The sequence below is a fragment of the Paroedura picta genome, chromosome 8, assembly GCF_049243985.1.
Source record: "Paroedura picta isolate Pp20150507F chromosome 8, Ppicta_v3.0, whole genome shotgun sequence".
Lineage (NCBI taxonomy): Eukaryota > Metazoa > Chordata > Lepidosauria > Squamata > Gekkonidae > Paroedura > Paroedura picta.
The window spans coordinates 36,114,772-36,139,170 of NC_135376.1; the positions used below are offsets into that span (position 1 = coordinate 36,114,772).

Genomic DNA, 24,399 nt, shown 5'->3' on the forward strand with positions numbered 1-24,399 from the left:
TATGTATGTATGTATGTATGTATGTATGTATGTATGTATATATATGTATATAATTTTTTAAACATTTGAGTGATATAACCAAAATGGCCAATTATGGGCCTGGAGGGGGTGGGGAGGGGCCCTGAGTAGGTGTGTATGTAGCAATTCTTCCCAACTGTATCCTGTACAATTGTGCCAGTTCTGGAGTTTCTCAAAGCCTGAAGAATATTTCAGGGGTTTCTCAATAGTTAAAGTTAAGAAAGGCCGTTCTTTTGCTTTAGACATACACAACTCAGTGAAAGTCTTAGGCTTTAAGTCTCCTCTCTCCCTCAGAAGGGAAGAAAGGGTTATTATTTATATTTTTCAGATCATGGAGAGCAACATCTGCAATGAAAAAACACTTTATAATTTTATAGAATGTTTGATCCTAGATGTCACTGATTATTTGTAATACAGAAAGGAGTGGGTGCAGGAAGAGGTGGGGGCACCTGCCACAACTAAAACTCTAGCCTGCAGCCTGGCATGAAACCTCCAGTGCATAAACGGTCCTTGTGAGGTAGGAGGGGCTGAGAGAGCTCTGAGAACTGTGACTGGCTGCATGTGGAGGGTAGGGGAACACCAAGATGGAACTTGGGTGTTCATCCTTCCTGTGTCACAATATCAGAAAAGTTACTTCCATGACTGCTCATTTTCAAGGTCTGTCATCATGTTGACAAAGCATTATTTGTCTGTATCCACATAAGTAGTTGCCTCCTGGCAGTGACTTCCATTGTGGCAAAGACCTGAACAGCATACTCTGTTGATCTGTCTGTGACTTAGCTAAAATTAGTACTGAAAGACTAACCAAAGAAACACAAGCTTTGTTTCTTTCTTAAATGAGAGGGACAATAGGAACAGCTAAAGGCACTGTGGTGGTTTGTGGCAAACAGGATAGAGGCTAGGGTTCCACACAGGAGACTAGAGCTCTAATTATTTTTGGCATGCTGGCAAACCTGCCAGTGAAATTAATCATATTACAAAGAAAATATTAAGATAGCAAAATTTATTGTTAACTTCAAGAGAAGTGATAACACACAATTAAGATGGAAGTTGCAGCAATCAAAAATTTACTTTATAGACTAAATGTTCTTAATCTTTCAAAGCCTACAGTAAAATTCATGACACAAGGCTTACACAACCTTTTCATATCCTAACACATTTCAGTGAGTCAAGATAGAGCTGTGGTTACTTTATTTACATCTGGTCTTAACAATTTCCTGGAACCCATTATAGAATTATGGAGAAGCTAGGCTCCTGTTAGTAAAAATAGGCATGGCCCCTACAAATGAGCATCAATAGATAAATATACATCTTCAGGGGACAGAATATATTACTGACTTGGAGGTGCCTACTCCTGTGTATGCCAAAGAAATAAAAGCTATGAATTTTTTTCCTTCTGTACCAACCGTTCATAGTTTCCTTCATGACAACAAGAAGGCCCTAGGTAGTACAGAACTAGAAAGATGATCCACAGAAACAACTTCTAAATTGATGTTTCAGTAAAAGTTTGAATACCTATTCCGTAAAGAGTTAATGTAAGAGATGGTTTTATTACTGAAGCTCACATTTCCTGATTTAGAGCCAAATATAAGGCAAGCAACTCTGTTCAGAGAGTGCATCTACCAAGTAATCCAGAAAAGTGAAAGTACCAACATTGATTGTGTGTTGTACTGGAGTAGTTTATTTGAAAGCCCACCCCCTCCACACACAAAATCTAGTATTCCCAACAGACTTTAAAAGCCTATAAAATGAGGTTTGTCTATGCTTTTGTGCTTTAGATTTAAAAAAATCATGGGGATCAACATTTCACAAATCATCTCCAGAATCAATACTACATGTGTAGGTTGATTTTTTTTAAGGGGATGAATGGAAAGGATGTTCTAGATAGAATTATTTTGAGGTTTCTTCTTTCAACAAAATCATAGGAATGCAGCAGAAAAGCTGTTTTTTCTGTCGTTCTGCACAAAACCTTTGCTCTCAGTCTACTCGTATCAACTACAAAATTTCACCACCAAGGCGATAAGCAAAGGTCTCAAAAGCAGCAGCATCCAACTGCCCCAACCATGGGAGTGTTAAGGCCTCTTGCTGAATCCTTTAATGGTTTTTGAATGGTAAAGAAGCTTTGACTGCTAGGATGAGGAAGTCAGAACAACCACCAGAAACACTCTTCAGGAAAAGGCCTGAAGCACACTGAAAGACCACTTGCATGCTTTTAATCCACACTATCAAGTATGTCAAGACAAGGTGCATGGTGAATTAACATCAATTTCCAAGGAGAAGCAATTGTAGATGTCTGGCCTCCCTATAAAACCAACACACACATCCTTGCTACACCTAACAGTAGAGGTGGAATGGCCTGAAGTACAGAATCAGTCTCACAGTGCAACTTTGGACAACACAGGATTTTATCCTGCTCATTCTTCACAAGTATTGATACAGAATAAGCAGCTTATTGTGATGTAGTGAGATCATGGTTGCCCATCTCATCCCCAAGCCTGCTAATTTTCCATGCACAAGTGCTTCATATCATAGTGCCGTGCACAAAACATTTCCAACAAGTGTAAGTTCAACGTTCTTGGTCAACAACCAGATTTTAGAGCAACATAAGTTGAGCCGGCACACACTGGCACTTTTGTATGTAGGCACTGAGCTAATGAGATGCCCAGAGGTGCACAGCCAAAAGGCTTAGAGGTGGGACAGGCAATCACATCAGGCAGGATAAATGGCTACAAGTCCAGCCACTCACCATATGCAGCTGTTAAGTTTCTCAGAGTTGGCCCAATATAGAAGTTATCACCTTGGTATTGCACATAAGCATGCATCATCTAGTTATTTTTAAGCTGTCAAGGAAGATTAAGATGTTCTTCAGCAAAAGGTAATTGTCCAGAGTACAGATTTCAGAAGTTCCGATAACGAAAAGAAGTCGATGGCTCTTGCTCAGTAGCACTGATAGTTCTTTCTGGCTGGGGTTCCATCATCCTGTGGGCACTGACATCATCACCTAAGCTCTGCTCACTTTCCAGGCTTGGAACTCTCCAGATGCCGTCACTGCAGCCAGTGGGATGAATTTTGAAGCTGATGCCTTCTGAGAAGCAAAAAACAAGGAAAGTAATATAAGATGAATAGCTCTGCTGGATTAGACCAGGGTTCCATCTATTCCAGCATCCTGTCCCACATAGTAGCTAGCCGGTTCCTCTGAAAGGCTCACAACAGAGCATAGAGGCTGTGACCTTCCCCTGGTCTTGCCTCCTAGCACTGGGATTGAAAGGCTGACTGCCTCTGAACATATTGGTTTCTCTCCGTCACCATGGCTAGTAACCACTGATAGATCTATCCTCTATGAAATATATCTGATCCCCTTTTAAAGCTGTCAGTTCTTGTGGGTATCACTATATGCTGTTGCAGCAAATTACATATTTTAATCACTCTGTGTAAAGGAGTAGTTCCTTTTGTCTGTCCTGAATCTACTGCCCATCAGCTTTCATTGGATGCCTTTGAGTTGTAGTGCTTCGGGAGGAAAGAAATAATTACTTGTCAACTCTCTCTACTCAGCCTTTCCAAGGCACACCAAAAACCACAGGCACAGGGTAGCAACCATTTAATACATAGTTCAACAGCAACAGTTCAGATTCAGTCTTTTACTACTCTGCAGTCAAAAATGAACAAACTAACCCACTCATGTTGTCTGAGCCAAAGTACCAACTGTTTGGCATCCCCTATGATGTTTCTAAATAAGCAATGCTCACATGAAATCCAAGTAGTCACTTTGAGAGCCCTTTATCCTACCTGGCTTGACAGAACCATAGACTTCTTCCCAGATATAATTAGCCAGGTTCACTGGTTGGGTTACCCAAGTATCCTTAACTACTATTTCCAGAGTGGTGCGGTACTCTGGGAAAGGATGCAAGAGTCCAGAGAGGAGCTTCATCAGGTCTAAGAAGCAAGGAGAAGCAAGATCAATAACTTGTACATAAATCTTCAGCTAGCCTTTCAATATCTTAGTTAAGGACACCTGATGTAAATTCAGTAAGGTAACAATCTAAATTCAGCTGGCATTTTACTGCAGTTTTAAACAACATTCAACAGCTTTCCCTTCCACTCTGACTTTTCCCTTCTTAGGGCAGTCTCTGCTCAATTATGAAAATGATTGAGGGAAAGTGCCAAGGTTTAAGTATCGTGCTGAATTACACATTGCAAACAGTACAAAATGGACTCATGCATCTGAAGTGTTCAGGAGACTGTCTGGATGGCTTATTTCAGAAGCAAAATCTTTGTTTCAAAGCTAAAACATTCACTATTTAACCACACAGTGCATAAGATTATCCCAAGTTCTGGTGAACATGGTGTTACCCAAATGTTACATGAAACAAAATAGATTACATCAGGATCTGACATATACATTCCAGGGAATAAACCAGATTTTACGTTTAACCATTGCTAAATCAACCATCACTTTTGCGAAATCTTGCATAAATGATTTATCTGCTTTGCTGAACCAAGACACACACTCAGAATACTCAGCTATAATGGGCTCTCTTCTTTTCATGTGTTCTAAAGACAAAAACAATCCAGGGGTGTGCACAGTTTCTTCCCAGTGTGTGTATCCTTTTTTAAAACCATTTACTTCTTATTTTTTAAAAATAGGTTCATCACAAGCCTCACTGAACAGATGCCACGTAGTCATGATGAACAGCTACTGTATAGTTTTAAACAAATCGTATAGGGCAGAAAAGCCCAAGCATGAAATAATTAGAATATTTATTAAAATGTTTTATATCCTAACTGGAGATGCCAGAATGTGCTTCACAGCAGCTATTTCAGAGCAAAGTAAATGAGGATAGGGATCGGTAAATAGGAATCTTTTGATTCCCTTTCAATATGTCTACAAGAGAAGGCCTTATTAGAGTGAATGTTGATTTTCTGTTGTTGTTTTGGAAACGAGTGGAGCAAGCCACGAGCCTTCTACCTGGAAGGGCCAGTCCTTGGACACCCAGATAGGGCCATCCAATTCATATGAATAGCCCTGAGCAAGCAGAGGCGTGACCTAACCATCCTTGGATGATTTCCCCCACTGAAGTAGAAGGCCAAAGACAGTCACACTTTGCCTTTCTACCTCATATATCCAAGCTCATCTGGGGGTCTTAGATGACAGGGAAAGAGAACCCACAGGACATGATCCACTTCTAGATGCTCAAGAGCGGCTCTTGTCAACAGTTAATGGCAGCCCTTCACCACCAAGTGACTGCAGGCCACTTGAGATACAAGAAAAGCTGGACATATGTTTATTTGGTCACTCCAGATGGGCTGCATGCTCCCAATGGGCTCACCTTCCAAGGATTCCCGGAAAACCTAGCTGCAGGCCTACTTCTCCTTTCCGTTTTCTGATTCCTTGAATACATTCAGTGAAATGCCTACCTGCTGACACCCTAAAGGGAGGTTTTAAGATGGCTTCCATTGTTTCTTCCAGCTCACAAAAAGGATTTTCTCCAAAGACTAATGTATAAAGGGTGATTCCAAGAGACCACATCTCCAGTTCTGGTCCTAGATACCTACAGTGGAATATGTAGTTCAAGAGGCAAGGCTATATTTGCAAGAAAATCAAGCAAACTAGGAAGATAGAACAAAAAGAAGTCACAGATCTCTTGTGCTTAAGTTGGAAGGTTCCTCCTGGGTCATCTGGTGCAACTCCCCACACAATGCAGGACATTCATAACCCTATCGCTCATCCACTATGCCTACCACCCCCTTGAACCTTCACAGAATCAGCCTGTCAGATGGCTATCCAGCCTCTGTTTAAAAATGTCCAAAGATGGAGAACCACCACCTCCCGCCACTCTAACTGTCAGGAACTTATTCTGGATGTTTAGACAGAATGTCTTTTGCATTAATTTCATCCCTTTGGTTCTGGTCTGTCCCTCCGGAGCAAGAGAGAACAACTCTGCTCCATCCTCTATATGGCAGCCTTTTAAATACTTAAATAGTTATCAGATCCCCTCTCAGTCGCCTTCTCTCCAGGCTAAACAGACCAAGCTCCCCCAACCTTTCCTTATATGACTCAGTCTCAAAACCCCTCACCATCTTTGTTGCCCTCCTCTGGACACACTCCAGTTTGTCTACATCCCTCTTCAACTGTAGTGCCCAAAACTGAACACAGTACTCCAAGTGAGGCCGAACCAGAGCAAAGTGGTGCCATCATTTCCCGTGATCTGGACACGATACTCCGTTTGATACAGCCCAAAATCCCATTTGCCTTTTTAACCACTGAGTCACACTGCTGACTCATATTCAATGTATGGTCTACTAAGACTCCTAGACCCTTTTCACATATACTACTGCCAAGACAAGTCTCCCCCATCATATATTGGTGTATTTGATTTTTCCTACTTAAATGCAGAACTTTACATTTATCCCTGATTAATTTTATTTTATTCAGTTTAGCCCAGTTCTACCCACTGACAGTTCTACCCACTGTACTACCCACTGGAATTTGCTCCATTTAAGTCTTGAGGATCCTACAGGCCCCACCCTCAGCCAAAGTATAAAAAGTTTTACATTAAATACATACGGACTGCCTGACAGCACTTCTGGAGAACAGTATTCAATAGTTCCACAAAACGTGTAGAACAGCTTGTCTGGTTCTAGGTAGGCAGCTGAGCCAAAGTCTACCAGCTTAATAGTGAAATCTTCAGCAATTATGATGTTCTCATCCTTGATATCCCTGTGAAGGATATTCCTGCAGCGTAGATAGCACACTGCAGACACCAGCTGAGAAACAGACATGACCAAGGATCAGAATGTATATATGTAACTTTTAAGTATAACCTGGAAAAAATTGTTATTTCTGGCTTTTGGCCCTGGAATAGCATTTATTTGTTTAAGGGATTTTTATAAAACCACTGAAGCACTGAATTTCCTACTTCTATAGTCATTGGGCAAAATACAATTTGTACTATCCTAAATCTCATGGTGATGACGATTTAGTTTGTTAACTCTTGTGTTTGTATGCTAATTTGTTGCCATTCACAGGTCTGCTACCAACTGCTTTAATTCAGTTTCAGCTCTGCTTATTGTTCAGTTACTTGTGCATCTTGATTCTAACTCTCTACCTATAAGGATTGAGGAAAACTGTTTCAATATATCTGTGTGTTTACACATGAAAGCTTATGCCCAGAATTAAACTTTGTTGGTGGTATAGGTGCCACTGGACTAAACCTTCAGACCAACACAGCTACCCGAAACATTTTACTAGTGTCAAAGAAATAATATTTCATAGGAGAATTTTGTGGTGCTTCTCCAAATTTCCTAAACAAAAAAGGGGAGGAGTCTGCAGAAGAAATCCCCTTCCTCAATTTTCTTCACATTTGTTACTAAGGCCAATCAGATCAAATTCAGCATCCTTTAAAGAACTTTAGCAGGTTCTAGGACGGTTCGTGATACATTAGCCAGTACGCTTCAGGTGGACAATGGTCTACCTTCTGCCCAGTCCTAATTGAAGGAGGTATGTGCAGAAAAACAGTCATTCATTTCAGGAGGCAAAAATGTCTATAACTGATAGGCAATTTACCTCCATTTGAAAAGAATACTTTTATATTATGTTATAAATTAAAAAGGAAGGAGAGAAGGGTGCAGGAAAAGGGAAAAGGATACGAGGGTTTTCAGGAAAAGGAAAGAACATATAATGGGGGATGGGATGAGATGCCCCCTCACAAGTGCTTGCAGCCAACTTTCCCTTCCAGCTTTTTCAACTAATCCATTGCATGCTTCTTTCTTTTCAGATTTCATTTTGGTAAGGTCTTACCTGCCTGAATATGAAACTTGCCAAAGGTTCATCCATGTTGGGCTGGTTGTCAATGAAAGTGAAGAGATCCAGACCTGGCCCATGCTTCTCCATCACTAGCTGGAAGAACTGCTGGTTCTCAAATATATCTAGCACCTGGTAACAAAAATGTTGATTATTAAAAAAAACTTCACAAAAATATACATACCCATACTTCAAAAAGAAGAAACAACCATAGCCTTTCATCCTCTTAACTATTCTTACAATTTAGTAGAACCACTATAGACTTAAGGATTGCCCTAACTCTTTGGTACTTCCACTGATATTTCCTGTGCAAATATTAGGTATAAGTTTGTGCAGGACACATTAAGTCAAGTAGGCTTTATTGCTGACAAATATTTATACCAGAAAAAAGGCTGAGTCTTCCCTTTATAGTTCTTTTATATACCATTAAATTAATAAGCTGTATCTTAATAGCTATGGGTTTGCATGCTGAATGAACTATACCTTAATAATACTGGGGTGCTGCAGCTTTGCCAGGATTGCAATTTCTTGAGTAACTCTCCCCAGCTCAGGATCATCTACCCAGCCGTTATCCATCACCTTCTCCTTCCAAATGAACTTCACAACAACCTGTGAATAAGACATGGATGCAAATACAAAGGAGGAAACAAAGGTGGGATGGGGGGGAGGGAACAGTGCCATCTTAACTGGTTACACTCTTCTAACTCCACTGACTTTAAGGGATTTAAAAGTGTGTAACTCTACAGACTGCACTGTAAGCAACATACTTTTAATAACACATATTTACAGTATTTGCTGGCGTATAAGACTACTTTTTTCCGCTGAAAAACAAGCCTCCAAGTGGGGGGGGTCGTCCTATACGCCGGGTGCACTTCAGTTGGGATAGACGTAGCTGCCCATAGTGGCCCATAGTAATGTAATGTAACAAACTATATTTTGAGCGGAAATGTTGGGGGGGTCGTCTTATACGCTAGTGGTCCCCAACCTGCGGGCCGCGGCCCGGTGCCGGGCCGCAAAGGCCATGGCGCCAGGCCGCGGCTCCCTCTCCCCGCCCCCCCCCGCAGTAAAAAACTTCCCAGGCCGCAAGCTTGCGGCCCGGGAAGCTTCTTACTGCGGGAGGGCGGGGAGAGGGAATCAGGGCCGGGCTGTCCCCGTATGTGCCGCGCCCGCTCGGCCCAATCCGCGGGCATGGCCCGCGGGTGCGGCCCGATCCGCGGGCACGGCCCGTGGGTGCGGCCCGGTACGCGGGTGCGGCCTGGTGCGCGGGCGCGGCTCGGTGCGTGAGCGTGGCCCGCGCGGACGCGGTCCCCGCGGGCGCGGCCCAATGCCCTGCCGGTCCCCAGCCTCATAAAGGTTGGGGACCACTGTTATACGCCCAGTCATCTTATACGCCGACAAATATGGTACATTAAAATCTGAGCTACATATGGTGTATGTTTTATAAAATAAAACAGAAAATGCTGTGAAAAAGGTCAGCTAGTACTTTAACAAATGTTAATACATTCTGAAGAGGTTAAGCTCTGAAACAGTGCACAATACACAAATCACTGCCAATTTTCAAGAGTCAATGCTCCCTTCATCAGATACAATGAAAATTTATTTAAACAAATAAAAGAACTATCAGTTAATGGTTCTGTTCACCAGAGAAAAACATTTGGCTCTTTAACCTCCTTGTGATCCTTTTTGCATCTGGCTGTCCAGACAAAACCGAAAGCTCCTTTGCCAATGAGACTTAGCGTGTCGTAGTTGTCTCCGTATTCTCCCTCGCAAGCCCTCAGCCTTTCTAGCTCTTCAGTTCTCCGTGAATTCTCAAGTAAGGGTGCCGCTTTGATCAACTGTAGCAGAAAGGAATGACAGATACACTCTACAAACTCTGAGTTAGATTATAATATACATAGTCTAAAGAATTTGAGTCACACTGAGAATTAAGTTACAAAGAGGTGGATGCCATTGCCCTGTTTATAACTGCACTGCAGTTAAAGTCTGAACATGGCTTCAACAGAGCACTTTCAGAGAGAGCATTGCCTCCCCTTGACATCTGCATTGCCTCCCCTCCCACCAATCCCTTCCTGCTATGGCTCAAAAGGCTCTCGGAAAGACTGCTGGAAAATTGAGGGGGCATTTTGGGCTACAGTGGAGGGGAGAAGTCACACTCCACAAGAAGAAATTGTTCTGTTAGTGGAAAAGCTACAAAGGATCCAAGCTGAAGCTTCATGTTCTACTTCATTCCAGACTGTGCAACACTTTGCCCCAAGGAGAAAAAAAAACCACCAGCCATATTGGTTGCACTCTTATTTTCTCATAATCCTTAGCCTAAACAGATGGCAGACCATGAAATACTCCAGTATACTTACTTCTGCTAAGCTAAGTGCAGAGACATCAGCTAAGGTCTGGGAAGAACTAGCCAAACTGGAAAGGAGCATCTGTGTCTTAGCTGCTGTTTGTTTCTGGCTCTGGAAGTGGTCTCTCATCACCCAAACACAGAAGAGAGTAGAAGGATCATGCAGTTCCACACGTTTGACTTCAAAGATTATAGCTGCAGAATATACCAAGAAACCACTCTGATGCCCACAAATGCTAGGATCAGACAGAGGAAATTTTACAATTCTTATTCCCAGGATCTGAAATCTGCATACACAATTCCTTGGATAGGATTCTAGTATCAAGGCTGAAAAGCCTTATTTGGTAAAGTTCTAAACATGATAAACAGGGATTAAAATGAATGAAATAGATTATTGGAAGACCAGCCTTTTACTGCTGTAGCGCCACTGCACAAAAAATGGAAGAAATTCCTTCCCCAATCCTAGATTTCACTTTGCTACTCTACACAAAAGCCTCTTGTGGCACAGAGTGGTAAGGCAGCAGGCATGCAGTCTGAAAGCTCTGCCCATGAGGCTGGGAGTTCGATCCCAGCAGCCTTCTCAAGGTTGACTCAGCCTTCCATCCTTCCGAGGTCGGTAAATTGAGTACCCAGCTTGCTGGGGGGTAAATGGTAATGACTGGGGAAGGCACTGGCAAACCACCCCGCATTGAGTCTGCCATGAAAACACTAGAGGGCGTCACCCCAAGGGTCAGACATGACCCGGTGCTTGCACAGGGGATACCTTTACCTTTACTCTATTTTTGCATTACAGCTCTGGGTAGAAGATTCTTATCAGAATTGAATCTAATTTTTCTGCATGTTTCCTGTTTTTTTCCCCAAGCACATGGAGTAAGAATGTCTATTTAAAAGCATTACAGAAAGAGCACTGACCATTGCTTTGAACTTACCAAGTCGGGAACCATCTCTATGGTAGCAGTTACTCGAATAGCTGCCTTCCAAAATACCACAGTTCAAAGTACTTGTTGGGGACTGCTCAGCTTCTAGTTTTACAGGTGTTGAGGTTACCTGTTCCATGCTCTGATGCTTTATTGGCCTGAATTCTTCTTGGGAATGAGCATCATTCAGTGAAAGTCTTTCCACATGATCTCCCATGCTTGCAGTAGCATTTTCAACCTCTGAAGTACAGCATCTATGTATATCCTTGTTACACTGCACTGAATGTTTGGAAGAGATCAAGCTCTTTCGACAATTTGTTGGAGAACCACCACTCATAAGGAACTGCATCTGATCTTCAGCAAAAGGTTCTTCTGCCAGGTCCAAGGGCAGGCTGAGGCCTTCCTCTTTGATCAAACATGTCTTTTTTGATTCTCTAGAAGCAGAGGAGTCTGAATTTGCCTGTGCATGACTCTTCAGTGCCAGTTCTGTCAGGCTACAGCAAACAGCAGCTACATCATCACTCACTTTGTTGCCAACTGCACTTGTCAATGAAGAGGAACTATCAGGGCCTTGTGCTGCTGCAGAAACCGGATGGCTATTGCTCTTTTCATTAGGCAGGAAGGCTGCATTATCTATCGCAATAGTGGTTGAGCTGCCTATAGGACTTGTATGTGGCAAATCATCTGTTTCTCCCTGGTTTTGTTTGAGACTTGAAACTGTTTCCAAAGGATCATCATTTTCTTCCTGAACTAGAAGAGGAATACTGCTGACAAGCTTGCTACCTAGTTCTTTAGTTCTGTCCTGACCTAATACGGATGGCTCTGAATCAAACTGTTTTGGAGAATATATTTCAGACTGCTGTGTGACAATAGGGCCTGCATTTTCCGTTTTGGTGAATCCTTCAAAATGCAGACTCTCGGAAGGCAATATTTCATCGCAGGCTGGCATATCACTGACAGGCACGTGGTCTGTTCTGTGAAATAAAACATTTAATAGATATATTACTTCCCCCCCTGTTCTGTTACCAATGCCTACTGCATTATTTAACATCATGAGATGAGAGTTTTCTTCATTTCCCAGCTCTCTTGAAGGAAGCATGTGACATCCCAACCAATGAGTCTTTCAGAAGGCCTGTCAAAACATTTTGTCAAGCCTTCATGCCTTACTAACTTACTTAGGAGTGTCTATTCAGCTAATCCAAACTAAAAATATCCCTTTCCCCCAAAATCAATATTTTTCAGGTATTGTTGCAACTGGATAGAGATTCTGATATTTTTTCATCTATCTAAAATTGTTGAGACTGAAAAATCTCAAATATATTTGGGGTTTTGGGGACCACTGCATAGCCACAGTTAAAGTGCATCTAAAGGGCTCTTGGTCCCGTTAAATGCCTTCAGTTTGGAGAAGGCATTTAAAGGGACCAAGAGCCCTTTAAATGCCTTTGGAGTTCAGGTAGCCCCATGGTTTCAAAAAAGCATTTACATTTTAAAGGAACAGTGTTTTCTTTGAAGTTTTAATTGCCTCCTCCCTCTCTTGGAAATTATGAAGGACTAGCTTCAAAGCCCGTTCCCCCTGGCCCCTCACCCATGCCGGGTAAGGTGGCTTTGGGCCGCTCGGATTCTGGAGCAGCTTGCATACGGATCAAGTGGCGGGGGCTGGCCAGCTCGTTAGTAGGGCAGGACGGGACGGAGGTTGTGACCACAGGCCGGGACGGAAGTCGTTAGCAGGCCAGAGGCTTTCCCCTTCTTCCACCACCCTTCGCCCAGGGCCCTCTCCCCTGACCTGCTGCTGGCTCCAGCAGCAAGGCGCATCTGAGAGCAAAGTGCCTAGGGTTCAGGAACGGAGGGCGGGAGCTGTAGGGGCAGGGCCAATCAGGGTGTGGCCAACGTTGCTGGCCGCACCCTGACTGACCCTATTCCAACTCAGACACCCCGGACACAATCCACATATATTAAGAACAATGGATAAGGATAGGGGCACCTTCTTTGGGAGCCCACAGAATGGACCCCTTGGTTCAATATTTTTCAAACCAGAAAAGCTTTTCGAGAAGAGACACCAGAAGCTATGCTGCAAAAACAGCCCTCCCTGAGCCCAGGATACCCCCAGATCTATTCTCCATTATACCCTATGGGGACCACTGACTGTGCAGACACTTGAAACTGATGGAAATGGCACAATGATAATGGGTTAAACACTCCCACACACACACACATTTATCTACTCATAACAGCCCTCATCTGAACAAGGTATCTGGGCATGCACTTGAACATGTGGGTATTGGTTAGCCTTTAAAACTTAAGGACTCAGTATTTAAAAGAATCTTTACTGATGCCAAAAAAGTATTTTTATTTTGATGCAGACAGGCATGCCTGAATAACAATGAAGAGCACAATTACAGACTTCTAAAAGTCATAGGACTTCGAATGGTGTTAACTAGGCTTATATTTGCACTGTAAAAGAGCAAATCCTAAGGTCAACTCAGTGGGACTTACTCCCAAGAAAGTGTTCTTAGGGGTGGACTAAGTGACTGACATGATAACAATCCTCATCCAACAGTGATCAATGACAGCTATAGGCCTAAAAGAATTTCTGACTTTGACAACCATGTAAAACCTACCCATCCAATGGTGAGGAGGCCTCTGGGGGAGACAACAAAACTGAAGACAGGCTACCCACATTCTGCTGCTGTCTTTGCTTCATAGCACAGAACTCCTCTCCATCACTTCTTGATAATTCTTGCAGCTGTCCTCCCCCAAGTAACAAAGGAACATCTCCAGCAACCAACAGGCCAGAGTCTGAATCAAATAAACAGCAGTGGTGCGCAATAATTATTTCAGTAAGCCAAGCACAAAATAAATCTAAAGGAAACCTCATGTCCACTTTTGAAAAAAACAAGGGCTGGATCCTTCCAACCCAGCCAGTTAGCACCCGGTTTTGCATTTAGCATTCCTGGGTAAGATGACTGAACAGGTTATAGCAGTGGTCCCCAACCTTTTTATCACCAGAGACCGGTCAATGCTTGACAATTTTTCTAAGGCCGGAGGGGGGGGGGGGGAGATAGTCTTTTGCTGAGGGACGTTGCCGCCTGAGCCCCTGCTCCGCTTGCTTTCCCTCTGGCGCCCCAACTTCCCACCAGTTTTAAGATTGTATCCTATTGTTTGTTTTTTGCAGTGGGTATGCCAAAGAGAAGTGAAAACAATAGAAACAAAGCTTCCATCAAGGAAGAGGACATACAATTGCCATGTCAGCTTTATTACATACAAACCCATTCCACAGTAATTGTACCTTTACCAGTTTCCACTGTGCTACTGCCATTCGCCTGCGTTTCTTTGAAATTACAAGAGGAGCTCACATTTTCTTCAAGAGACGGCAATGCTAAAGAAGAATTGTCAACTCTGTCCATGTACTTGTAAAAACTAGGGATCAGGAATGTGATGTTCTAGAATACAAAAAGCAATATTACAAAAAAAAAAAACCCTTTTTTTTGCAATGTGATGATCAATACCAATATGACCTCTGATTGAACAGAAACAGCTCCTGAATTGCTTTGTTCTAAAGGGCATGCATATTGGTCTTTGTCCTATAAAACACTGTTGTAAAATGCAGTTGTTAATAAAAGCTCAAAAGTGAGCTTCTCCTATCCTCTGACAGAAGCTAAATATTTCTGGCAACCTGATTAAATTTAAACTAAACCCCTAGCCAACATGCCCATCCTCTTGAACAACTGCCCTCCCGCACTAGCACTAAGCCAAGGAATGCACACGCTTTCTAAAACATACTTCTGATCCATTAAGCCCAACAAAACAACACTTCATATTTTCATGGAGATGTTTGCTAAGAAAAAAGAAATAAACTTTACCTTTCCCAGCAATTCTCTTTTTTCATAGCCAAACAACATTAAAGAAAATGCATTGTTGATTCCATAAATGGTACCATCTGCCTGAACTGTTATCAGTCCACTGATAGTTGTAAACACCCAGACAGAAGCCGCAAAAGTACACTCCAAGGAGAAGGCGGTCGTGTGGTCTTCTGCATTTTCAGATTCACATGCTGGCACAGGGTCATCTAGTACCAAAGTAGCTTTTTCAGAAGGAAAGTTCACCTTCAGTTTCAGGCTTAAGGGAAATGTTGTACCCTCCCTTGCTCTGCCCACAGACCTCTGAATCTTGAAATTCTGAAAGAAGCAGCTCTCAGTCACATGACACATTACAACTCTTTGCTCACATAAATGATATATACATAGTCATGTTAACAGGACAATCCTAATTCAGATTATAAATTGTTTAGGATGATTGCCAAGTCCCATATCAAAGCAGTAAACCTGTGTAGTGTCCAACAAAGGCTACACACATATAAACCCAACACACCTGGTACTACACCAGCATACTATCCCTTTCAGTCCACATACTACTTTTATTTCAATTACTGTATATACCCACATATAAGCCAAGGAAGGCTTTTTCAGTGTGAAAAAGGTGCTGAAAAACTAGGCTTATACATGAGTATATATGTTACATCCAGTCAGGAAACTCATATTTCAAATGACAGATTGTACAGCATGGCGCTGTGTCGCTCTAGATTTATGAGATAAAGTACATGGGAGGAACTTTGGGGATGGACACACTAAAGAAAAGGCACTTCGCACCGGAAAAAAAAGAAAACTGTTTGCACAAATAGCCAAGAGGAACAAACACTGTTACAGCTATGTCACTAACACTGATCTGCACAAAACTTAGGACACGGACTGGTTCCCTCACTCTAACTGGGGATGCAGAAACAATGTGCCCCAAACAGGCAAGCAGGGGAAGGGCATCCCTTGATTCAAACTCTGCCTACTGCAAATGACTGCCCAGGAATGTCTACTAACTCTTTCTTTCTCTCTATAATCCCTAATCCAGTTTAACTCCACATGCCCTGACCTGGATAGCTCAAGATGGCATGAATTTGCCAGATCTTGGAAGGCTAGAAGGTTTGGTTCTACTCCATACTTGAATGGGATCCCAGCATGGAAAACCAGGGTAGCTACACAGAGACAGGCGAAGGCAAACAGCCACTGAATGTTTCTTGTCTTGAAAATCCTATGGAGTCGCTATAAATCAGATGCGTCTTGACAGCATTTTCCACCACCATAACCCATGCGCAAGTGGACCACAGCCTCTCTACCCACTGCCAGCACTCACTAAATACTCATGACATGTTTTACCTTGCAAGATAAAACTCCCATGGAGAGGCAGGTGTCAACAGAAACAATAAGCAGAGTTCCAATATAATTCTGTACAAGGGGTGGTTGTAAGTACTGTCTCGATGACTACATTATCTTCCAGTCAGGAGAATCTCAGTGTATAGGAATCCCCCCCCCCCCAAGGGTGAGGTATACAAGCCAGAACAACATATAAATGATTACGCTGTTTAAGAAGAGTTGGTTCTTATATGCTGCATTTCTCTACCCAAAGGAGTCTCAAAGCGGCTTACATTCACCTTCCCTTTCCTTTTCAGATTCACAACTCATCCCCTGAACTCACTTACCATTTACTGCTACTGAGATATACCACTCATTTTCCTTTTCTCTTTTCTGGATCTTTCTAGGTAGTTCTCCAACATGGAGAGAGACCAGGGTGAATCCAAGTCACAGTCAGTAGCACCCATCTGCTGAGTTTACAAAATGGTGAACAGCTGCAGTGGCCAATGAATATCTAACAGCTCTGCTGTGTGGTTGCCAACTCTTTTTCTAACTTGGCTCCTATACTCTTGCGACATATTTAGCCAAGAGCGGTTTGACCAGCAGAATTGTACCTATCATGGTCATGCAGCCATAGAAACACCTCTACCTGTGATTCTGCTGTCAATACAGGTTTCAAAGGCAGAGGAGCCTTTAGATGGCCACCTCATTCACTTGATTTGCAGTCAGCACTCTGTTCTTAATGGTGCTCAAAAATGCTTGGCCTGTTTCACAACTGTGTGAGTTGTAAGTAGCCTCTGCCTGTTCCCTTCTTGTTACCAGTCTCAGGGGCTCATGTTGTAAGAGGGCTGCATGGGCCAATGCACTGACATTAGAGTTTAGGAAACTCTCCATAAATAAAGTATTAACTGACAATGCCAAGGCAATCAGTTAGATGCCCTTTTGCAATTCAGTTAGATTGCAGGTTTCAAATTACTATCACAAAGCTAGACTCACACACAAGAATCAGCCTATACTAGGTTAGCACTACTGAACATATGGATCAGTAATTCATAGCATGGTACCTTAGGGATTTTCTTCCCAGGAGGAGGAATTTGTATAGAAGGAATCAGGTCAGTGATGTAATGACCAATCACCTCTTCAGATGATGAGTAGCCATGGAGATGAGCAAAAAGGGAGTCACATGCAGTTACCTCTCCCTTAAAGTAAGAGAGTCACAAAATTAGTCTATTATAACTGCAGATTACTGCATTCCATTGTATCCATTTAACAATATAAAATGACCAAAACACACACAAAGGAGGAATAGCAATTGTGATAACATAATTCAGCAGACAAGGCCCGAGACAGGACAACAATTTCCACACTGGATCTCTCATTCCCAATTTGAAATTCAGCCAGTCCTCATATATTGTTTTCTTTCATGAGCACGAGTGAATACCTCAAAGCTTTGCATCCACTTCAACAAAATTCCATAACTAACTAAAAATGACCGTAATCATGTAGCAAAACCCCCATGGTGTAAAATTATTTTAAACAATCCCAGCTCTTCAGAGTGCTTAAAGCAAAATATTATGGAAGTGAAATAACTCATACAAAATCCATTAAGCCTTTGCCTGATGTATATGTTTTCCCACTGATGAAATTAGCTAGCATATTCCTTGATACAGGCAAAGGACCAAACAAGTTTCAAGAAATCTTGGTTCAGCAAATAAATGAATACTCACATTGCTGGTGAAGCAAACAGAGGCAGCAAGCCTTTCGACAGGCTCCAGAACAACCACGCAGTACCGATTGCCATGAGCTTTTATTCTTCTCATCCATATAGAAACTGGGATCTTTTCATTGCTACAGGAAATAACATCAACCTGAAGATAAAATACACCATTAAGCTTCTGAGTGGCAGAGCTGAGAATGGGATCAGTGCAGTGACCTGACTTTCAGTGCCAATTTCTATATAAATCTTTGTTTTTTCATTTGTGAAACTTTACAGTATGAAAAACAGAGACATAAAATACAAGTAATGTGCACATTCAGGCATATTCACTGGTAATCCCTTGGTAAGTCTGCATTGTCATCACAATGTGTACTGTCAATTAAAGTTGTGCAGCACTGTTCCAGGACTAATCTCAGTCCCTTGAGTGACATGAAATTCCACATGTATACTCAGAACTCAAAGAGCCATAGGTGACTGTCAGACATATCATGTACAAAATTCCTAGAAAGACCAGAGACCAAACATCTTAACACAGCCTGCGGCGCCCGCGGGCAACGCAGACTAAATAAAGCCGTAAGGGCTTAGTGGGAGGAGTTAGGGCGGGCTCTGTCCGGTATGAGGAAGGGTGCCGATTGGCCCCTTCCTCCGGACAGACCATCCTAAAATATAGACAAGGAGCAGAGGGAAATAAAATAGTGAGTGGCCCAAAGCCATTTAGTGAGTCTGTGGCAAAGATTATATTTGATCTGACTCAGGATCTTTGCCACAATAAATGCACTAATCTTTTAAATGCCACAAAATCTGCCTTTTATGACAAAGTTCACCTCCTAGACCCATAGTAAGTATGTCAAAGCAAAAAGGTTCATCGTAAGATCCCCGCTAAGGCTGTGGACTTTTCAACTGGCCCCTGTAGCTGTGCCTTGAATAAGATTAATCTGAAGCATTTAGGAGTTTATTCCTATTTTGTAAAAAGCTCCTGTCATATGTATAGTAGGCCAACCCCCTTTCTTCTTCTTCTTCTTCTTTTGACTGGGACATTTTAAAAATTATTTCAACCTCTTTTACGTAAAAAATAAAAACCTACAAAACTAATTACCTGATTCTGTTTTCCGAATACAAGGCAATCATACTGAGTCTAACTCATTTTTGCACTTATCTCTCTGAAAGTAATTTAACTGGCAAATATGTTTCCTTAATTTTTTTTAGTCTATAACCAGATATCTGAAGATGCTTCATTTTTTCCAGCACATAAGCATAGAGAATTCTGGCTATAATAATCATGTGTACTTGGTATTCAACCCCCTTTTTTCTAATCAGCTGGCTATCTTAAATCTTGGAAAGGAATCCATAAGTCAGAAGCATAAACCTTGCTATAGATAACCAAAGAAAATTATTTGCCAGCAATTAAAAGCAACATGCTCACACCACACTTTTGAAAAGATAAAAGGAGCTGGCAATTTCACGTTAGGCCTAATCAATATATGCAGCCTGTCTTGTAAAATATAAGGAAAACCTCCATTAACTTAACCACTGTTTATGCTTTCTTAGGAAGGCCTGCTCCATTACTTAAGAACAATACCTCAGACAGACCCCAAGACTGACATACAGTTAACAGAAGTCCAGTGTAACAAGTAATGAAGTTTATTCCTGCATGAACTTTTCTAAGTCAAACCTCACTCTATCAGATGCAAATGGAATGGAAAATCATTTTATAGATGTAAATTATTCAGGAAGTCCCTATGTACAGGAATGAATGGATGTGGCTGTGACACATGATGATGAGAAAGGTCAGATTCCAGCACATCATGGAGTGCAGGAACAGAAAAACAGATGATGGACAGAGTGGGATAAACCATGTACAGAACTTAAAATGAACATGAACCCAACCCATTAACCACAGGCTGAAACTGGTTTTCCAGTGTAACTAAAAGTTCAACATTCTATGCATGTATACAATTAATTGCTGCATCTTTAGCTAAAACCATTAAATAGTACATGTGTTACCTAAGTGTTTAAGGAAACAATCATACTAGTACATGTGGCAGCGTGGCACAGTGGTTAAGAGCAGCAGCTTCTAATATAGGGAGTGGGGTTTGATTCCCGGCTACTCCACATGCAGCCAGCTAGGTCACAGCCCTGATAGTATTGTTCTGTCCAAGCAGTCCTCTCAGAGCTCTCTCAACCTCACCCACCTCCCAGGGTGTCTGTTGTGGGGAGAGGAAGGGAAGGCAATTGTAAGCAGCTTTGAGACTCCTTCGGGTAGTGAAAAATTGTGTATAAAAACAACTCTTCTTCTAAGTGTTTAGTTCATGAATTGCCTAAGTGTTTAAAGGAAACAATCATGCTAGACTCCTAAAAATGGAGGACATATTAAAGTAGTTTTTCATTTAAGCACGAACACTTTTAACTTAATATAACAGTTTATTCACTGATTTTGTGGCTATATTGTCAATATTAAGAGCAATACAAAATGCCCGATACTTATAAAGAAACAGTAGCATTCATATATCTAATGAGCAGTTATCCCCGTATTTCACAAACCACAGTTCCAGGAACTGCTGCAACGTGTCCTTGTTCATCAACATGCTCTTCATTCAATGCCTCCACTATATCCCAGTTGGACTTTGAAATCATCCGACATAATTTCTGGCCAATTAGTTCCTGGCTAGTGTAACCAAGAAGTTTGTAGGCTTTGTCATTTGCAATTAGAATCTAAAAAAGAAAGAACAAGAAGGCAGAAGTCAATTTTCTCTTCTAGAAGACAACAAAAATGCATGTTCTCTTTTTAACTTTCCTCTAGCAATTTTGTATAGAACTAAAATCCAACATTGCATTAACATAGAATTTTAGTTTTGTTTGCAAATATACCTTCAAGGATGAGTTTCAAACTAAAACACTGATTAATGTCAAGAACAAACTGCAGTATAATATTATGGTCCTAGAATCTAAACAGTAATCCCTGGTTAAAATTAATAGCAATTACTTAATTGGTTCTAAAGAAGAGTAGCATACCAAACATAGTTATTACGGAGCTGCAGCCAACCCCCTTTTGGTCTTCAGTTGCAACAGGCAACTGCAGCTGCTTCCAGTGAAGGGAAATCACACACAACCAAGTGATATGGCAGCAATTCCAAGTCAGACTTTCAAAACAGATTTAGAAGGTAGGCTCTTTCCCAAAATTAAAGTGGATGTAGGTTGAACTCCAGTGAGCTAAACTCATGATTTGGAGAAAATCATTTTCCATAAATTGGCACATGGACGTAATTCTTAATAGTGCATATATCTGGTGGGTGGCAGTAAGGGCATCTACAGTAGGCTGTTGCAAGGATGCTTGGTCAGGGGGAAATTATTCTATGTAATATTTTGAGCTGCATGTTAAGGCAGTGTGCAGTCAGCTGTGAAGGTAACACTGTGTGGGAACTTCTAAGTTGTGTTGTGTGAATGACTGGTGTCTTCTGCATTTTTGGAACATTGTTTATGGAATGCATACTATTTATCATATGAGGCTATACCCTACTACAAGTGTTATGTTTTGCATTATCACTTTTATTTTTAAACACCTGAATTTGAGTGCAAGAGAGAATCACAATTGCAGAAGTCTGTATGAACTGCATTTGCTATGTCCTTTCTTAGCCATATCCTTATGCCAGTCTTATGAATACCCAAAGTCTTGCTACAACTGCACAGCTGTAGCTGGGCTACTTTTTATCCTGGTACATGACCAGAACCTCTAGTTTAAGCTGGAGAACAATTGCACTAGCTTAATCAACATCCTGTCCAATTTAGCTGTTCCTTTACAAACTCTAGAACCCTGACATGTCTCAGAAAGCCAGAGAAGTCCCCTTTTCCAGTGGATTTAACTTCAAATTAAAAAGAGTAGCACCTTAAAGACCCAATTGTAAGTTTGACTGAATTCAGTGAAACTTACTTCCAAGTAAACACATCAATCACTCTGTAAGGACAATTGCTTTCAGAAGCCTGAGTCCCAATACTGAAAGATGACTAATTTTGGCACCTACAACCCTTCAATATACACACACTTGGCATCCACTGAATGTTTCAGTAAAAGCTTGTGAAAGGGTAGCTAATACCTCTGTTGTTCTGATGTCCACAGTGAAGATGGCTTTGTTCGGGTTACGTACAGAAGCTGGCAGGGATTGAGTAGATTCTCCTAGAACCAGGGCATTTAAGAGGGAACAAGAAGAGTTGCTGCATACTGAACAGGAAAGAGAAGTATTTTCCAAGTGAGCCCAAGAATCATGAAGCTTGCTAGTACAGATGTTCCTGGCAGCTAATGAAGTAAAGCAATAGGAATTCCATCCGTTTTCTAAACAGAAACAAAGATAAAGTTCAATAAAGACTGAAAATTCTCCATATTATAGGAAAGAGCTTTGAGACAATCAACAATAAAAACACCAAAAATGTACTTTATAGAGCAGGAATGGCAAAATGTCAAAAACTCAGTCGGCGTGTATAACAAGGAATGAAAAGCAAGCCAATAAATATGTTCCCAGTTCAAAGATACTCATGATTAGTCCTCCTCCCATTTTCAAATAACTCTCCCATAACTACTTTTGCTGCCAAAGTGTTTTTAAAACACTAATGTCTGTTACACAAGAAGCGGAAAACTTTGAAACATTTATACACCTCAATTCAACCTGTCAAGTATTCACCAGATAAAGATGCTTTATTCCTGCAGAGTCTGGAAAGATCGCTTCTTCTTTTCTTGTTTGCCCAAGGAAAAGATCTGCTCAGCTCTTCACAGATCCCAGGAAGGCTGATGCCTACCGAAGAGTCCAATAATATTCCCTTGGTGGATCTGCATTCCCGGACTGCCGTACTCATGGCTTTATTGGAGTACTTTCCCTACTGAAACACAGCATCTGTTGTGGGGGGAAAAGCAGCAAGTCAAATCTACAAATGGCCCTTTTGACATGAGACTAAAAGACAGCAGCAATGAAGAGTCAAGGATGAGAAGTTCAGAATGGAGGAAGCAGAGGTGGTGTCATGAGCCATCTCTGCTGGCAATGGGAGGCACATGAAAGACTGGGGAAAGCATGAAAGGGGTCCCTGTGGTCCTGAAGCTCAATAGCTGAAGAGGAAGCCAGGAGCACTAAGACCATGCTAGATTCCATGGAAACCAGATCACTGGAGGATTGACAATGCCAGCAGGCAAACATGAGCACTTTTGCATTGAGCAGTGATGCTAATGATGGAAGACCGGGACAGAAGTGCATCCAGTAGCTACACATGCCAAGCCGCCCTGCCTAACAGAAACGCATTCCAGCCCTTCCAAAAAAGTGAGTGGGTTTTAGGAACTTTAGTAAAAGTGGGGGGGGGGCATTCTACGCATGTTCAGAGGCACTGACCTTGCTACATCATAAATCCTCGAGAGAACAGGTGCTGAAATCTGTCTCGTCCCCCGCCCCCATCGCTTTTCTCGCTAACCTAAGTCTCTCTACCCCTGCCAGACTTCAAACCTAAACTGCCCCGCCGCCAATCTGCAGGGAGTAGGCGGAGAACTAACAGCAGCCGTAACCAACGAGACCCAGGCAACTTGTAACCGACAACCAGACGAGCCAATGGCTTCCGAGAAGAGAATCCCGCCTAACGCTCGAAAACGTACAATAAAAAGGCGCGCAAACGGTTGCTAAGGTCGCACCAATCCCCTGCAAGCAGGGAGCGGAACCCTCCCCCCTTTCTCTGCATGCTCTGGACGCCTCCCTCCAGGGCGCGTATCTGTAATAGGAACAGTGACCCCCCCCCCAAACGTGTGGAAATAAGGCTTTCTCTCTTTTTGCCCCGTCCATTTTTAGTACTCGGGGTTTAGATGCCTTTAAATTAGGAGGTTAGATAACTGTCGGTACGCCACAATGTAAACCTAGCCTATTTTCCCCGTGTTGCTGCCTCAAATTCATTTTCCTGACATGCTTTTCTAACCTTTCTGCAACTTCTCTGACGCTACGGTGATTTATTCGTTTTATTTGTTGCATTTTTATACCGCCCTCCCTTGCAGCTCAGGCCACGTGTCAATTTTTTTTCTTTTCCATTTGCCCTTTTTGGTCTTCCTTTCGATGTTTTCAACTCGGATTCATTTATTCTTGGTTGCTTCTATAGTTAGGGTTGCCAGCTCCGGGTTGGGAAATACCTGGGGATTTGGGGGGTGGGGCCTAGAAGAAGGGAAGGGGAGCCTTGGGGAAGGGAGGAACTTCAATGGGATTGAATACCTTCCAAAGGGGCTATTTTCTCCAGGTGAACTGATTTCTATAGCCTGGATATCTGTTGTAATCCCAGGATATGTCCAGCCACCAACCTGGAGATATATAGATAGATATACATACACACACCTTTGCAGGAAAACTGTTCAGTGACAAAGAAGGAAAGATCCTTTGCATATGCTTTGTGGTACTCTTACAATATTAATT

General features: G+C 42.1%; 1 protein-coding gene across 2 annotated transcripts; it reads right to left on the reverse strand.

Moving 5' to 3' along the window:
- Positions 1-1,004: 1,004 nt before the first annotated feature.
- On the reverse strand, positions 1,005-23,547 carry PASK (PAS domain containing serine/threonine kinase). Of its 2 annotated transcripts, none has more exons than XM_077349022.1 (18): positions 23,344-23,547; positions 22,648-22,857; positions 22,066-22,301; positions 20,516-20,686; positions 17,985-18,125; positions 17,322-17,456; positions 14,938-15,252; positions 14,370-14,517; positions 13,696-13,873; positions 11,090-12,051; positions 10,174-10,355; positions 9,487-9,654; positions 8,303-8,428; positions 7,817-7,951; positions 6,584-6,783; positions 5,434-5,567; positions 3,805-3,951; positions 1,005-3,103 (listed from the first exon to the last, which is right to left on the reverse strand). In XM_077349022.1, exons 2-18 carry the CDS (start codon positions 22,817-22,819, stop codon positions 2,916-2,918), a joined length of 3,738 nt encoding a protein of 1,245 aa, XP_077205137.1. In that variant the 5' UTR covers positions 22,820-22,857; positions 23,344-23,547; the 3' UTR covers positions 1,005-2,915. The 2 variants fall into 2 exon arrangements, with proteins under 2 accessions (XP_077205137.1, XP_077205136.1); XM_077349021.1 differs by having other exon boundaries at positions 14,364-14,517.
- Positions 23,548-24,399: the final 852 nt, after the last annotated feature.

Coding starts and splice junctions, on each gene's coding strand:
- PASK (XM_077349021.1), bottom strand. CDS start 22,819: ATGAGTACGGCAGTCCGGGAATGCAGATCCACCAAGGGAATATTATTG. Junction 12,052..13,695: donor GCCTCCTCACCATTGGATGG/GTAGGTTTTACA, acceptor TTTATTTCACAG/AACAGACCACGTGCCTGTCA. Junction 7,952..8,302: donor AGCACCCCAGTATTATTAAG/GTATAGTTCATT, acceptor TTTTGTTACCAG/GTGCTAGATATATTTGAGAA.